At 46.7% G+C, this 14,699-nt stretch overlaps 2 protein-coding genes across 6 annotated transcripts; both read right to left on the bottom strand.

The window, feature by feature from the left end:
- Positions 1 to 6,879: 6,879 nt before the first annotated feature.
- On the bottom strand, positions 6,880 to 8,289 carry Tstd1 (thiosulfate sulfurtransferase like domain containing 1). Of its 2 annotated transcripts, none has more exons than XM_070000258.1 (4): positions 8,164 to 8,289; positions 7,850 to 7,972; positions 7,168 to 7,330; positions 6,880 to 7,071 (listed from the first exon to the last, which is right to left on the bottom strand). In XM_070000258.1, exons 1-4 carry the CDS (start codon positions 8,237 to 8,239, stop codon positions 7,020 to 7,022), a joined length of 414 nt encoding a protein of 137 aa, XP_069856359.1. In that variant the 5' UTR covers positions 8,240 to 8,289; the 3' UTR covers positions 6,880 to 7,019. The 2 variants fall into 2 exon arrangements, with proteins under 2 accessions (XP_069856359.1, XP_069856360.1); XM_070000259.1 differs by having other exon boundaries at positions 7,868 to 7,972.
- Positions 8,290 to 8,529: 240 nt separating this feature from the next.
- On the bottom strand, positions 8,530 to 14,691 carry Usf1 (upstream transcription factor 1). 4 transcript variants are annotated; one of them, XM_070000254.1, is made up of 11 exons: positions 14,575 to 14,691; positions 12,419 to 12,570; positions 11,850 to 11,899; positions 11,582 to 11,697; positions 11,142 to 11,243; positions 10,709 to 10,904; positions 10,412 to 10,499; positions 10,217 to 10,275; positions 9,969 to 10,063; positions 9,421 to 9,549; positions 8,530 to 9,257 (listed from the first exon to the last, which is right to left on the bottom strand). In XM_070000254.1, the coding sequence occupies exons 2-11, from the start codon at positions 12,424 to 12,426 to the stop codon at positions 9,168 to 9,170; spliced, it is 933 nt and encodes a 310-aa protein (XP_069856355.1). In that variant the 5' UTR covers positions 12,427 to 12,570; positions 14,575 to 14,691; the 3' UTR covers positions 8,530 to 9,167. The 4 variants fall into 4 exon arrangements, with proteins under 4 accessions (XP_069856355.1, XP_069856356.1, XP_069856357.1 ...); XM_070000255.1 differs by having other exon boundaries at positions 11,582 to 11,691; XM_070000256.1 differs by lacking the exon at positions 11,142 to 11,243.
- Between the last annotated feature and the right edge of the window lie 8 nt (positions 14,692 to 14,699).

The following is a 14,699-nucleotide window of genomic DNA, read 5'->3' as shown; positions in this document are numbered from 1 at the left end:
ACATGTGTGTGTGTGCGTGTGTGTTACCAGGGTTTGAACTCAGGGCCTCATACATCTAGGCCAAGGATATAACACTTGAGCCCTACTCTTGACTCTAAATATACCTATTTTGTGTTTGTTTTTGTTTTTTTGGGTCTGGTCGTGGGGCCTGAACTCTGGGCCTGGGCACTCCCTCAGCTCTTCAGCTCAAGGCTAGCACTCTACCACTTGAGCCACAGCGCCACTTCTGGCTTTTTTCTTTTTGCTTATGTGGTGCTGAGGAATCGAACCCAGGACCTCAGGCATGCAAGGCAAGCGCTCTACCACTGAGCCATCTTCCCAGCCCCTCTAAATATACCTATTTAAAGAGCTGATAGACAAAAAAGATAAATTCAAAGAATCAGTACAAGCAATAAAGAAGTAAGCAAATAATTTCTAAAAATTTTGAATAAATGCAGCAGAGATACTTACTAGACACTATGTTGAAAATGAGCTATAAAACTTGTGAGTGGGGACAGGAGGGAAAAACTAGAGGAGAGTGAGGGAAGGGTGACATTGCTTAAAAAGAAACATGCTCATTTCCCTATTGATATAACTGTAACCCCTCTGTACATCACCTCTATAATAACAATTTTTTTGTTTTGTTTTTTGGGTCCGGTCATGGGGCCTTAACTCTGGGCCTGGGCGCTGTCCCTCAGCTCTTCAGCTCAAAGCTAGTGTTCTACCAGTTGAGCCACAGTGCCACTTCTGGCTTTTTTCTTTTTGCTTATGTGGTGCTGAGGAATCGAACCCAGGGCCTCATGCATGCAAGGCAAGCTCTCTACCACTGAGCCACCTTCCCAGCCTATAATAACAATTTTTTGAAAAAAAACTAAAAGAGAAAAGAAAAATAAGAGAGAGTTGAAATAATTAAAAGTACCTCATAGATGTGACCTCAGTTGCATATTCCCTGACTTACCTTTCTCTTTCCATAGTAACGTGCTATCACTCAGGAATATTATTTACAATTTTTTCCCTTATATACCTACTGAGTCCTGAGCCCCAGGATCTCTCTTTCCTAGATGTCAGAGTCTAATTTCATTATTAGCCATATAACAATAAAATAAGGTTTGAATATAGCTCAAGCCTAACACAGTCAAAGCCTTGAGTTCAAACCCTGGTACTTCTGGGAGCTAATGGCTCATGCCTTTAATCCTAAGGTACTGCAGAGGCTGAGATCTAAAGAACATAGTTCAAAGATGTCCTGAGCAGAAAAGTCCATGAGACTATTATCTCCAGTAAATAGCAAAAAGCCAGAAGTAGAGCTGTGGCTCAAGTGAGCTCAATCACTTCAGTACAAAAGCTCAGGGACAGCACACCAGGCCCTGAGTTTAAGCACCAGGACAAGTACAAAACAATAAAAGAAAAAGCCATGTAGAGTAGAAGGGCCCAGAGTTCAAGCCCCAGTACTAGCACACACATGCTAACATACTCATACAATAGTACTGCCAATGATACACACACACACACACACACACACACACACACACACACACACACACACACACACACACACACACACACACACACACACACACACACACACACACACACACACACACACACACACACACACACACACTTATTCTCATTTTCTTCTATTTTTTTTCTGGCTTCAAACTCCTGCATTAGCCTCCCAAATTCTGGGATTGCAAATATATGCTACCATGCCCAGCTAGGCCCTCTCATTCTAAAGTGGAATGCAAATTACACTACAGTGTAATAAGTTCTGCAATAGAGGTATGTGCTTTAGTCAGGGTTGTGTATCTTGTGTCCTTCATGGAATCCAGTTATATAATTTATCAACTATTTTTCTCCCTTCTCCTTGAATCTAAAAACCCTCTCAAAGAGAACAGCAAATCTCCTGCCAAATACATTCTTGCAATTCTTGTGAAATTTGGAGGGTATAAAGGACTGGAAGCTCCGCAAGCAGAGGAAATGATGAGTGAAGGGCTTTTAGAGTTTACTTTCCAGAGAAAGGAGTAAAGACACTAAAGAAACCAGCCTGAGGGGAGCAGGCATGGAAGGGAAGACTAGGAAGGAAATCAGCTAATACCAACTCTAGATTGTTCAAATGGCCAGGCTGAGACTTGGGCTTCAGTCTTGGGCAATAAGGACCTATTGTAAATTATCAACTCTGACTGATAAGATAAAAATGTTATTTTTAAGATTGGGCTGTCAGCAGTTGTGCTGGAAAGGCTGGAAGATTCTGAAGGTCAGAAGGCTAGTGAGGCCCAATGAATACTTACTAAGAAGTCCTGTTCAAGGGACTGACAGTGAGAAATTGAAACCAGTTTCTGCCTTTAGGACAGTCATAGTCCCTTGGAAGAGACTATTTTTTTTTTCAAATTCTTTATTGTGATTAAGTGGTTACATAATTTCCCAAATTTCACAGTATTGTGGGATAGTGATGCTTAGTTAAAGTTACAAACACATTCTGACTTTCATGGAGCAAATTGTCTATCACGTCTCTAACATTTATGAGTTCTATGAGCTTTGCAATGCAGTTATTTCTTCCACATTGGGTGATATGTACATTTCTTTTGTTTTGTATAGCATCAGCTCTTCCCTCTTTCCCACTTGTTCCCTCCCTCCCATCGCTGCCATTGAGTTGCTTAGTTCATCTTGGTCAATGTCCAGTGCAGCTGATGGGTCCCGCTGTTGTACGTTTTTCCCTGATTCCCTCTAGTTCTGTGTCATCCTCCTGGTTTCCCTCCGGTGTGCACATATATACTATATGTGATTGCAGCATGGGGTTTAGTAGTGATTTGACCAGATGAGTGGAAGTCCTTTGTTTCTTTTTTTTTTTTTTTTGCCAGTCATGGGGCCTGAGCTCTGGGCCTGGGTGCTGTCCCTCAGCTCTTCAGCTCAAGGCTAGCACTCTACCACTTGAGCCACAGTGCCACTTCTGGCTTTTTCTGCTTATGTGGTGCTGAGGAATTGAACCCAGGGCCTCTTGCATGCAAGGCAAGCACTCTACCACTGAGCCACCTTCCCAGCCCAGTCCTTTATTTCTTAAGTCTTGTTAATTTTGTCATATCACCTTACGTTTTGGATTTAACATCCACTTATCAGGGTGACCATGTACCGTCGTTTGTCTCTTTGCTCTTGGCTTACCTCGCTCAACATGATTTCTTCTAGCTCTATCTATTGCCCTGCAAATGCCATTATTTTGTCTTTTCTAATGGCTGCATAATATTCCATTGAGTATAGATACCACCATTTTTGGATCCATTCATCTGTGGTGGGACATCTGGGTTGTTTCCATATCCTGGCTATTGTGAACAGTACTGCAATAAACATGGAGGTGCATGTGTCCTTGTATACGGGAGAGACTCTTTTAACAGGCATGATGTTTACCATACTAACCTGGGGTAAATATAGTAGAGTAAGAGTGGGGAATCCAACTCAGGTTGGAAACAAAGGCAGATGATGGCAAGTTAAGTAAGCCATGCCTGCTGTAGTGGTTAGCTATGAGGAAAAGGAAAAAGAACTTTTAAGGGTGAGGCAATGGATTGGAACCACTGATGGGGATTATGAACCAAATAGTTAATGAGGGAGAAAGAAGAATGTTCTGTGAACAATGATTAGAGGGCATGGTTATATTGTGGGTCAGGGTCTAGGATTCTCTACCTCTCTCCTATAAAGTTGGAAGAAGCAAAAGAAGATGTTGACAGGCCAGGAAGGGGGATAGAAAACTAATTTTGTTTCTAGAAGATAGAAAATAGAGGCCTACGAGCCACGTGTAGTTGTGCACCCCTGTGATACCAACCCTCCAGACAGGAGATCATGAGTGTGAGGCCTTCAGTTGTCGTCTGTCTTAAGCAAACAAACAGTGTTTGCTCAGAAAGAGAATAGGGTTGTGGGCAAGGATGGGAAGGGGAAACTGTGAGTAAGAAAAGGAAGAGAGAACATTGCCCAAAAAAGAAATGTCTTCACTACTTATAAAACATAGCCCCTCTGTACAACACCTAAATAACAATAAAATTATTTTAAAGGGGCTGGGAATGTGGCTTAGTGGTAGAGTGCTTGCCTAGCATGCATGAAGCCCTCAGTACTACATAAACAGAAAAGGCTGGAAGTGGTGCTGTGACTAAAGTGGTAGTATTCTAGTCCAAGCACAGTTCCCCACCCCTGAGTTTTATATATATATATATATAACTTTTTTAAAAAAGAAGGAAAGAGAATAGGGGTGGGGTTGACTGCAAAGAGCACCTAGAAAAAAACTGAAGCTGTGTATTATAGAGTATTAGGGTGCTGAGGCAAAAGTTAACTGCAGGCAGCCTGTGCTATATAGTAAGACCCAGTCCCCTCTGTCCCCCAAAAGTGAGAGGATTAGCACGAAGAAAGGAAAATCACTGAGGTTTCTATTCTAGGTCTTGTTTAAGGAAGTGGTAACAAATATGCATTCTCAAGATTCATTGAGTTAAAGCTGGTGAGGGTGGCACACACCAGTAATCTTGAGAGACTGAAGCAGGAGGATCATGTTGGAATTGAACTTGACCTACATAGTAGGACTTTGTGTTAATAAACAAAACTCAGTGAATGAAACACCAGAAATATATATATATATATATATATATATTATTACAGGTAAATTATGCCTCAGTAATAATAATTACTATAGTCTATAATGGAGGGTGTAAAATACTAGAATGGCATATATATACATATACATATATATATATATATATATATATATATATATATATATATATATATATATATATATATATATATGTTTTGGTTTTTGAGCCATTACTGGCACTTGAACTCAAAGCCATGCGGTCTTACTCAGTTTTTTTCCACTCATGGCTAGCACTTGAACCATACCTCCAATTCCAGTTTTCTGCTGCTTAATTGGTGATAAGAGTCTCACAGATTTGTCTGCCTGGGCTGGCTTTGAAATGAGATCCTCAGATCTCAGCATCCTAAGTAACTAGGATTATAGACATGAGCCACCAACACCCAATGAGACTGAAGCTGGATAGCCTAGATAAGTGGAAGAGTTTACAGAAATAAAAGCTGGAAGATGATTGCCAGGAGGATGGCTGTCTAGAAGGCAGAGAGCAAAGGAGAGAAAAAGCACAAAATGCAGGCAATGTTTAAAAGAACTGTTGAGACACTTGAAAAGTCCGAAATTGGATCCATATTTGACCCAACCCTCTCTTCCCCAGATATCAGAATAAAATTTTTGTTTGTTTTTAGTCTTATTGACTATTATTTCACTGCATAGTCTTGGGTGGCCTTGACCTCAAAATCCTCCTGTCTTGGCCTCTGGAGTTCTGTGATCCCAGGCTTATACTACTACACCAAAAGAAATAAATTTGTTCAAAATTAAACTTAAGTGAAAACTTGGTCTGGAGGCATGACTCAAGCATTTGCCTACCAAGCAAGAGCTCTGAGTTCAAACTTAGTATTTGGGGGAGGGGGAGATGAAAACTCCTAACAAATCATTCAAAAGGTGTCAAGGGTATGCACCATGCTAGAAGGAAGGGAGGTATTTTTTAAAATATATTTATTTTTTTGAAGCCACATTTTGAGAGGTGGAGTTGGGACTCTTTATTGGAGAGCCAGCATCTGCAGGAGGACTCCTGTCTAAAAGACCTGCAGCCCCATGAATACACTCAAATTGCAATCCACATGGTTTCGGCATCATTAGTCTCTTCACCTACAGGCCTGGAATTGCCTTTTCATTTCAACTCAGTGGCAGAGTGTGGGGAAGGCAAGATTAGGGTTAAGGAGTTGTAGGTCATCTAGAACAGGGATAGAGAACCTTTCCTTTTCTGCCAAGTAAAGCTGGTTATTTATAACATCATTCAAGGGCCATATTAAATTTATCAATATAGACAGGCAGCCAAGAGCAGCCAATGAATAGCTTACAAGAATTATGTCTATTTGGTCAAGTACCAAATGATTTCTTGAGCCTTATATAGCCTTTGGGCCAGATGTTACCACCCTCAATCTAGAGAAGTAAACAGCCATCTTTTTCTGTAAAGAACCAGTTAGTTGAAGTGGCACTGTGACTCAAAGTGGTAGAATGCTAGCCTCGAGAAAAAGAGTTCAGGGATAGTGCCCAAGTTTACACTCCATGACTGGCAACAATAAAATAACAACAACAACAACACAGCGAGTAGAAGTTTTAGGCTTTCAAGGGCATACAACTTGTCCCAAATATTCTGTCATTTCTGCACAAAAGCAGCCATGAACCACATATAAAGGTTATGACACAGATGGGACCAGTTTGCTGACCTCTTTTTCTTGCTTCTGACTGCATATTAAAACCACTGGACAAGCCCATAAAATCATAGATACCAAGGCTTTCCCCAAGCCTCACCTCCAATTCTAAGTCTTAATCCCCAAGACTTCACCACTCCTTTGTCTCAGTCTCTCAAGTAGCTGGGTCTACGTTACCATCCAAGCTTTTTTTTGGTAGTGGGGTTTGAACTCTGGCCTTGGGTGCTGTCCCTGAGCTCTTCAGCTCAAGGCATGCGCTCTACCACTTGAGCCACAGCGCCACTTCTGGTTTTCTGGTAGTTTATTGGAGTTAAGTGTCCCATGGACTTCCTGTCTGGGCTGGCTTTGAACTGCAATCCTCAGATCTCAGCCTCCTGAGTAGCTAGGATTATAGGTGTGAGCCACTGGTGCCTCGCTCTAGCGTTTTTCTTTTTAACCTATTGGTGCTTCTGCTTTGTATCCTGGACAGAAAATCTTTCTAGAAGGCAGTTGTAACTGCTCAGGAAATTGCTAGAATGGGGAATGGAGAGAAATAAATGCTGGCAGGATAAACAATCCAAATTAAAGTCTAGATTGTCATTAGCAACATTTTCCAGCCACCTGACAAATGAAGGGCTTCTAATATTTTAATTAAATGCGCTTTATTTGATACTCTTATGTGCAAGACACTATAAGGAACTGCCCAACCCGGCATGTCAGCCCTTTCATCATCCGTAGTTAAGGCTGCTATGGGAGACAGGGACAATCAGCTAGTCATCTTCTACCTAATGGTCTTTCTCAGACCATTCTTTATAAGCCCCTGAGTAGTTCCGAGCCCTGTGGAGAAAAAGAGGGGAGATGGGAGGAGATGAGGAATGGATAGGTCCAGTAGGTAGTCTCTAGTCATTTCCCAACTAGTAAGGCTGCCCATACCCTGTGTATCCGAGAGCTCGCGCCAGCTGCGTGGCCTGGAAGCCCCGCTTGCCCATCTGGCAGAAGAAAACAAGATTCTCATCTTCCAGCCTGGGTTTCTCCTCTGAGAACAAAGCCTGGAAAGTAGCTGGATCCATCCGCAGGGCACTTTCCAGCTCAGACACTGGGAGAGGATACAATGGAAAGTGAGTTGTGGGGCTCTTGGGTTCAGAAGTTGGGCCAAAAAGAGCTGCTTGCCCAGGGTGGAACAAATCTCCAGGGGACCCCAAAAGAGGATAAGGTGACCACCTCCCACACCCATCCCAGCCTGTAGGCCAAGCCTGCTTATGCAGGAAGTCAGCCAAACAATGTGAGCCACTTCCTGAGTCCAGAGAGGGAGGAGGGAGGGCACAAACCAGGGCATCTAGCCCCAGGGGTTCAGCATAAACTTCTGCAAGGCTGCCCTCTCCTCACCACCTGCTTCCCCTCAAACTGGACAGGCCAGTTCTGCTGCCAAGATTGCTGTCATCAGCCCTTTTCTAGGAAAGCTGAGGGCTGGCTGCAGAGAAGGTGGGGCCTGGGTAACAAGTGCCTTCCCCACACCATCCTAAGGGAGGTCCCATTAGCTAGGTCCATCGTGGATTGTCTCTACGCAAGACGGGGGTAGGGGAGGGGTAGGGTGCAGGTGCTCTCAATCTCATACCAGGGATGTTGAGCGCACCTGGGATGGTCCCAGCAGCGGCCTCCTCCCGAGATCGCACGTCGATGAGCCGGGCCCGGCCCGAGGCTAGGAGTGAACGGAGTTCAGGGAGCGAGACTGTGGGCACTGAAAAGGGTACAAAAGCCTTCAGAGGAGGGGGGCCAGGAAGCACGGCTGCCGCTGTGCACCTTACCTGGCAGCGCTCCAGTCCCCAGTTGGGAAAGAGAACCTCCCCCTACGCTCCTCCCTCTACATACACCGCTTCACCCCCCTCCCAGGCTACTGGCAGAACCATGCCCCAGGTCTCTATCAGGTACCTCCAGTCATGGTGCGCACGGCAATTTTGAGTCTTGGGAATGTGGAGCCAACCGGCCCCCTCAACGCCTGCAGCATCTCCCCTTCCCTCCCTAAGCCTCAGACCGGAACCGGAAGCAAAGGCACCACCTCCCCCACCGCCCCGCAGCACCTGTTGGTTATGTTTCTAACACCAACCCACAGAATAAAACCTTTGGATTGCCCAGTGAGGACCGGAAACAACACCCTGCTTTGGCACAGGTGCGGGGACTCAGGGTAATGAATATAGTAGCAGCACCCCACCCTAAAGTTGGCCTTATTGGTCAAAGGGCAATGTGTCTTCTCTCTTTCAACAGGGCACACGAAAGAAAGAAAAACTAAGACAGCAATGGCTTGGAACAATTTTATTTTAAAAAAAAAAAAAAAAAAAAAGGGAAGAAAGAAAAAAGAGCCACCCCATTGGGGAAGGCCCCAACTGGGCCCCTGCCTGTTCTCCCTGGAGTCAGACTTCTGCATGGGTCTCAGCTGTTTGTTAGCACAATTCCTCTTCACAGGACAGCAGCCACTGCTAAGCATCCTTCCCCCATTTCTTGATTAAGTCTGCTCCCCAGAGCCCTCGGCTGCAATCTGAACCTCAAACCCCAGCAAAAGGAAGAATCAATGGAAGCGCCAGAGTCCTGGGGCAAGCCAGAATATCACCTGTCAACAGACCTCTCTGCTGGGCACGCTACACAAGCACAGGGCAGGCCCCCACTTTAGTGTGTCCGGTATCCATCATGGAAAAAAGCCTGTGCAGACAAGCCTTTGTGTTATGCAGGAGGAACACAGAGCCCAGGGACTGCATGGTGGCATGGGCAAGGCTGGAGGTGCATGTCCACACTGTGTCACACCACTGCAGGCTGCCTTTGTTCAAACACATGCCTTCTGACTCCCCCAGTCCTATGCCAGAGGCAGGCAATGAAGGAAAGGGGTGCTGTTGTTCCTGGGCTATCTGCAGTTCTCAAGGCCCAAAGCCCTGAAGTCCCCATTAGTTGCTGTCATTCTTGATGACAACCTCTAATCCATGGTGCCGCAACTGAGCTCGGAGCAGCAGATTCTTGTTTTTAAGATCTTCCACCTGACAAAGGAAAGAGGCAGTAAGGGGAATGGTACTGCCAAGCTGCTGAACATAGTTACATTCACTAGTAAGGAGGAAATGGTGAAATGCTCTCTACAGAGCCACAAACTGGGTCAGTGGACACAGGGTGGGCAAAGGGCCTAGACTGGGTTAAAAGTCTGACCTGCTGTCGAAGGACATCATTGTCCAGCTGCAGTTGATCTAGCCCTTGCAGTTCTTCAGACAACCGATGGTTACTCTGCCGAAGCTCCTGAATATAATCACAGGCTTTGGACAGAATTCCACCTTTACTCTGTAAGCAAAGCCAACATAATAAGTACTAGGCTGTAAGATATCTAACTTGCTCTCCAAAAGTACATTCATACTTTAGATCTCATTTCCCTTCTGGATGGTGAAGGTAACATCTCCCAAAAATATGGGAACCTCAGAAAGAGATGAAAAGACTGGGCTGGAGGAGTGTCTCAAGTGGTAGAGCAACTGCTGAGAAAGAGAAATCCTTAAGCTCAAACCCCAGTACCACAACCCCTCCCAAAGAGAAAAAGAGAGAGAGAGAGTGGGAGAGAGCGAGGTAGGGAGGGAAGGAGGGAGGGAGAGAGAGACAGAGAGAGAGGAAAAGATTGCCACACTTGACCCCACTCTCTACCATTTCTGGAACCAATACCAGGAGACAAAATTCAGGCCTCCTGCCCACTACCAGGGTCTTTCCATGACCTGGCCAGACTTGGTGCTCTCCATAGAGCAGTCTGGGATGATCTTGGACAGTTGCACAATCCAGTTGTTGATTTTGTCTCGGCGGCGGCGCTCCACTGTGGGCAAAGTAAAGGACAGACAAGGTGATTCAATGAAAACACAGGCCTCAGAGTAAAATGACCAGTGACCAATACTTCTTCCCTCACATATCACTGCTTTCCCCAAACCTACTAGGCAGCTTTGGGCTTTACACCTGCATAGTACCTTACCTTCATTGTGCTGAGCTCTGCGTTTCTCATCCCGAGTTGTCCGGGGAGCTTCTGATTTCCTGACAACAGAGCCCAGGGAAGCCAGAGTGAAGAAAGTTCAAAAAATAAAACTGGAGTTTGGGTTGAGGAATTACCTAAGATTTAGCAGGTATTAAGATCACCCATGGTAAGTGAGAAAAAACAAGGGTCACTCACGGGGAATAAGGGTGGGTCCTGGGGGCAATTGAGCGCTGGCTCCCTCCCTGCAATACTTCTTGTGGTGACATCATCACAAAGAACTGACCTGTGAATATGTGGAGTGGATTCTGTCAGGACTGAGGACTAGGAACCCCACCAAGGCCCTGGGACCCTTCACTGAAAAGAACATGCTCCTCCCTCCTGCTAATCGGGCAGCCCCAGACTCACTGTATGCCCAGACCTTAGCAATCAGTAAGGGTCATGTGGCTCATGGCCCACAACCCCTCCAAGTAGCATTCTCATCTAATAGCTCACCAGTGCTGGGAGGAGTTGCCTGCCCCAGGAGGGCCTCTGAGCCCTGGGTAGTAACAACAGCAGCTGTACTCCCAGATGTGGCACCCCCTGCCCCATCTCCCACTGCAGTGCTGGGGAAGTAAGTATAGTGTGTCTCAGCAGCTGAGCCCTCTGTGTCAACAGCATCATCACTGGTAAATGCACCCTGGATCACCGCCTGGGAAGGGGACAGAAAATAGTCAGATACTCTTCCCTCGGTTCCACTCTGCAGGAAAGAAGGTGCAACTTCCAGAAAGAGGAGGAAAGCAAAAGCTGCCAGAAAGAGAAAGCCTAGTGCCTTGGGTCAAGGCAGCCACAGAGGCCTCACCACTTCTAGTTTTACCCCCATCCTATTGGTTCCCTTCTTCCTCTCAGTGCTCAGAGCTCTAGTCTCCTCCCCACCATACCCTGGTACCTGGGTCATAGATTGAGTGGCAGGGTAGCCACTGATGGCACCAGTGCCCTCAGTCTGGCCATCCAGCTGCCCCTCAGACACCTGGATCACCCTGTACATCACCTAGAAGCAGAGAGGAAAGGGGCAGGGTGGGCAGGGAAAGACAGAAGGAAAGAATAAATGCTGGGAATTCTAGAGACACTCATTGTTTCACTTGAACTGAGTGCCCAAACAGAACTCCTTCAGAGACACAGATTCAACCATTTCCCTTCCCCATACTGAGGCTTCAGCATACACTTATACCCCACCAATCTCTCCTGCAAACATCCTAATATTCCCCACCCCAATAATTCAGATTTTCAACCCATCCTCCAAGCCAGGTCTCCCCAAGACATGTTCAAATACCTCCCTCAATCCCAACCCCGGGTTAACACCTGCAGCCACCTGGCCCCCTCCCTTACCTGGCCCCCATTCTCAGTTCGGAAGACGTACTTGACGTTGGGGTCAGGGAAGGTGGCAGCTGACTGAATACTAGCGATAGCTACACTGGTTGGGTCTTCCCCAGTAGCCACTGCACCTTAAAAGAACCACAGAAAGCCTGTGACTTTACCACCTTTCCCCCTCTATTTTCCTTGCATGTCTTAGAAAAAGCAAAATGCATAGAGACGGACTGGTCAACAAGTGAGGTCATGATGGGTTCTTAGTTTTAGTCCTGGTGTCAATACTCACCTTCCTGAATCTGCACTGTCCCCTCTTCCGTTTCAGCTGTTTTCTGCTGCCTGTTTGTGGCAAAAAAAATAAAATAAAATAAAATAAAATAAAACAAATAAAGAGGGGAAAAGAGAAAAGGGGGAATAGATGGGGGGGCTGCTTGGTACATATTGTAAGCATGTGTGGAAATGTAATGATTCAATTCCCCCTCTGTTCAACTATTGTGGGGGCTCATTAAAATATTAAATTAAAAAAAAAAAAAGAAGATGTAAAATAGAAGTCATTGGTCCAGTAACATATGGCTCCCAAACAGATGCTGGGTTAGGTTAGAATACAACAAGTAGTATTCACTGAGTGTTTGCCATGTACATAGGCACTAAGCCATGAGCACTTAACATACAGTACTTTAATACTAGTAACTAACATTTCCCATATTTTAAACATGGGCAAGACAAATCACACAGCTGTTAAGGGATGAAGCTAGGACCTGATCCAGGTCTGCTTAACTCCAGAGCTGGTACTCTTAGCTACTTCGCATTCTCCCAGGCCACCCTTTTCTCATCCTATTTTCTGCCCATTTCACTCACCCCTTCATCTCTCTGAGAGGGGGCACATCCAAGGAAGTAGTCCTGTGGAGGTCTTCGTATCTCCTCTCACAGACCTGGTTGCTAAGTTCTTGTAGAAATCACAGAGTTTGCAGCAGGTCTAGGGAACTGAATGGTTTCCCTGATTCTAGAACCTAGACATATCCAAGAAAAGAATAAAACCATTACAGGGGACAATTGTCTCCTCTTGTCCTGCTGCAAGACAGGCTTACAGTGACTGAAAAAGCAACTCTACAAATAGTTCTTTGTCCTCTATTATCACTCCAAATCCTGGTGGGCAGGGAATAATTATACTGAGAAACAACATATTTTGGATCATTAATAAGGCTATTATGGATTATTAGTAAAGTTAATATGATCTGCCATATCAGCAGCTTTGTGGGGATTAGGAAGGGCCTATGCTTGACCACCAGTATCAAAAAAATTCAGGATAATGGACAATGATGTTTTTTCCATCTTCTCAGATACAGTACAGCACGCAATCTCTGGTCTCCAATCTAGGAAGGGAGAACTTCAAGTGCACTGCCACTCAGAAATCATCCCTAATCACAAAATCTAGACTTTGGCCTTTGTGCCATACATTACTGACATGGCTCTTGTTTGGGATATATAGGATTTATTATAGACACTGTTAGAGACACGAAAACCCCAGCAAATCATATTCCAGACTTCTCTATTTTAATTCATCTAGCTTTCCTGTAGAGCAACATAGTTGCTAAAATGTTGCCATGACAACTGTGACTGAGCCTCAAGAAGAAGGGAAAAACTCCAGGCTCATGAAACTGAAGGAGAAAAGACAATGGGGGAGAAATCCATCTACAAGGTACCTGCCTCAGGTCCCCGACGACCACAACCATATATAGAGAAGAGAAAGAAGAGAAGAGAGAAGGAAGGAAGGAAGGAAGGAAGGAAGGAAGGAAGGAAGGAAGGAAGGAAGGAAGGAAGGGAGGGAGGGAGGGAGGGAGGGAGGGAGGGAGGGAGGGAGGGAGGGAGGGAGGGGGGAGAGAGGGGGGGAGAGAGGGAGGGAGGGAGGGGAAGGAAGGAAGGAAAGAAGGAAGGCAGGCAGGCAGGCCAGGCAGACCAATGCGTTCCAAAACAAGCACTACGATGCAGAAAGATAATCCCAACCCGGAAGGAATAATCTTTTTGTGAGGTCTTTATACATAAGGTCTCCAAACCTTTCCTACCTAAAGAAAATCTTAAGTGGATAAAGTCAGGGCAAGCCGGTGGTCAAGGAAAAGAATAACAACAAAAATAAGGAACTAAAAGTGAAACCGTCTGTAGGAAGTAACGCCGCAAGGCGATCCCAGCCCCTAAGAGGAAGTAGTATTAGTATTTGGGAACCCCTTAGATCCCCACCTCCGTGCGAGGCTGGCCCCACAGCACGCAAGGGAGCAGGGGGAGGGCGGAGGACAGGGAGAGGGAGGGCGGAGGACAGGGAGGGGGTGGCGGGAGGGGAGTAATGAAAGACAAGGCACCGAAGGCAGCTCTGCCGCCCACAGCTGTCAACCGGACGCAGCCTCCCAGGCCACCCAACCACGGGGTCAGACTCCTTATTTAAACCTTCGCTGGCTCTCCGGAAGCATTTCCCGAGCATTAAGAATGTGACGTGGAAAGCAGGATAGGATGTTGTGCTGTGCACGCTCAGGCAAGGGCAGCGAGCCCAGCAAGTGCCCTGGCTACGTCTGGACACAAAGAGGAGATCGAAATCAAGCGCGAAAGAATCCGGGGCGCCCAAGCCCTTGCCCGAGAACGAGGCGCCTCCGGGGCAGGCCCACTGACTAGTAAGTCCTGGGGCGAAGAGCACCCGGCCGGCTGCACGAGCCGGGGAGCCAGCGCCCTGACCCTGGCGGCCCCGCCGCGCCCGCCCCGCGCCCCAGCTGCCCAGCCAAGGAGGCCGCGGGGGCCCGGGGCCGGGGCCCGCCGCAGGGCAGCCGGGAGGGCGGCGGGGACGAGCCCCGGCTCCCCGGGCGAGGGCGGCCCACAAGGCGGACCAGGCACTCCCCCATCCCCAAAACAAAGGCTTCCTCCCCGCCACCCCCTGGAATGCCCTAGCCCGAAAAGCTGGGACAGAACCCAAACTGCTGCGCCTGGAGGGTTCGCTGTGTGTCCAGACTCCTATCGGGTCCGACACTCACCCGTCAAGGCGGCTTCAGCTACCGATTTGTCCCGACTGCGTTCTCCCTCTTCGGACCGGAGAATCGCCATAGACAGCTGCTCATGCGCACTTGCAGACGGGGGCCATGTTGGTGAGGGGCGGAAG

Source organism: Dipodomys merriami, unplaced genomic scaffold, assembly GCF_024711535.1.
Source record: "Dipodomys merriami isolate MVZ:Mamm:240054 unplaced genomic scaffold, mDipMer1.0.p SCAF_56, whole genome shotgun sequence".
In the NCBI taxonomy this organism is placed as follows: Eukaryota; Metazoa; Chordata; class Mammalia; order Rodentia; family Heteromyidae; genus Dipodomys; species Dipodomys merriami.
Note: the sequence above shows the minus strand (reverse complement) of the source record. Positions and strands in the feature narration are given on the sequence as shown.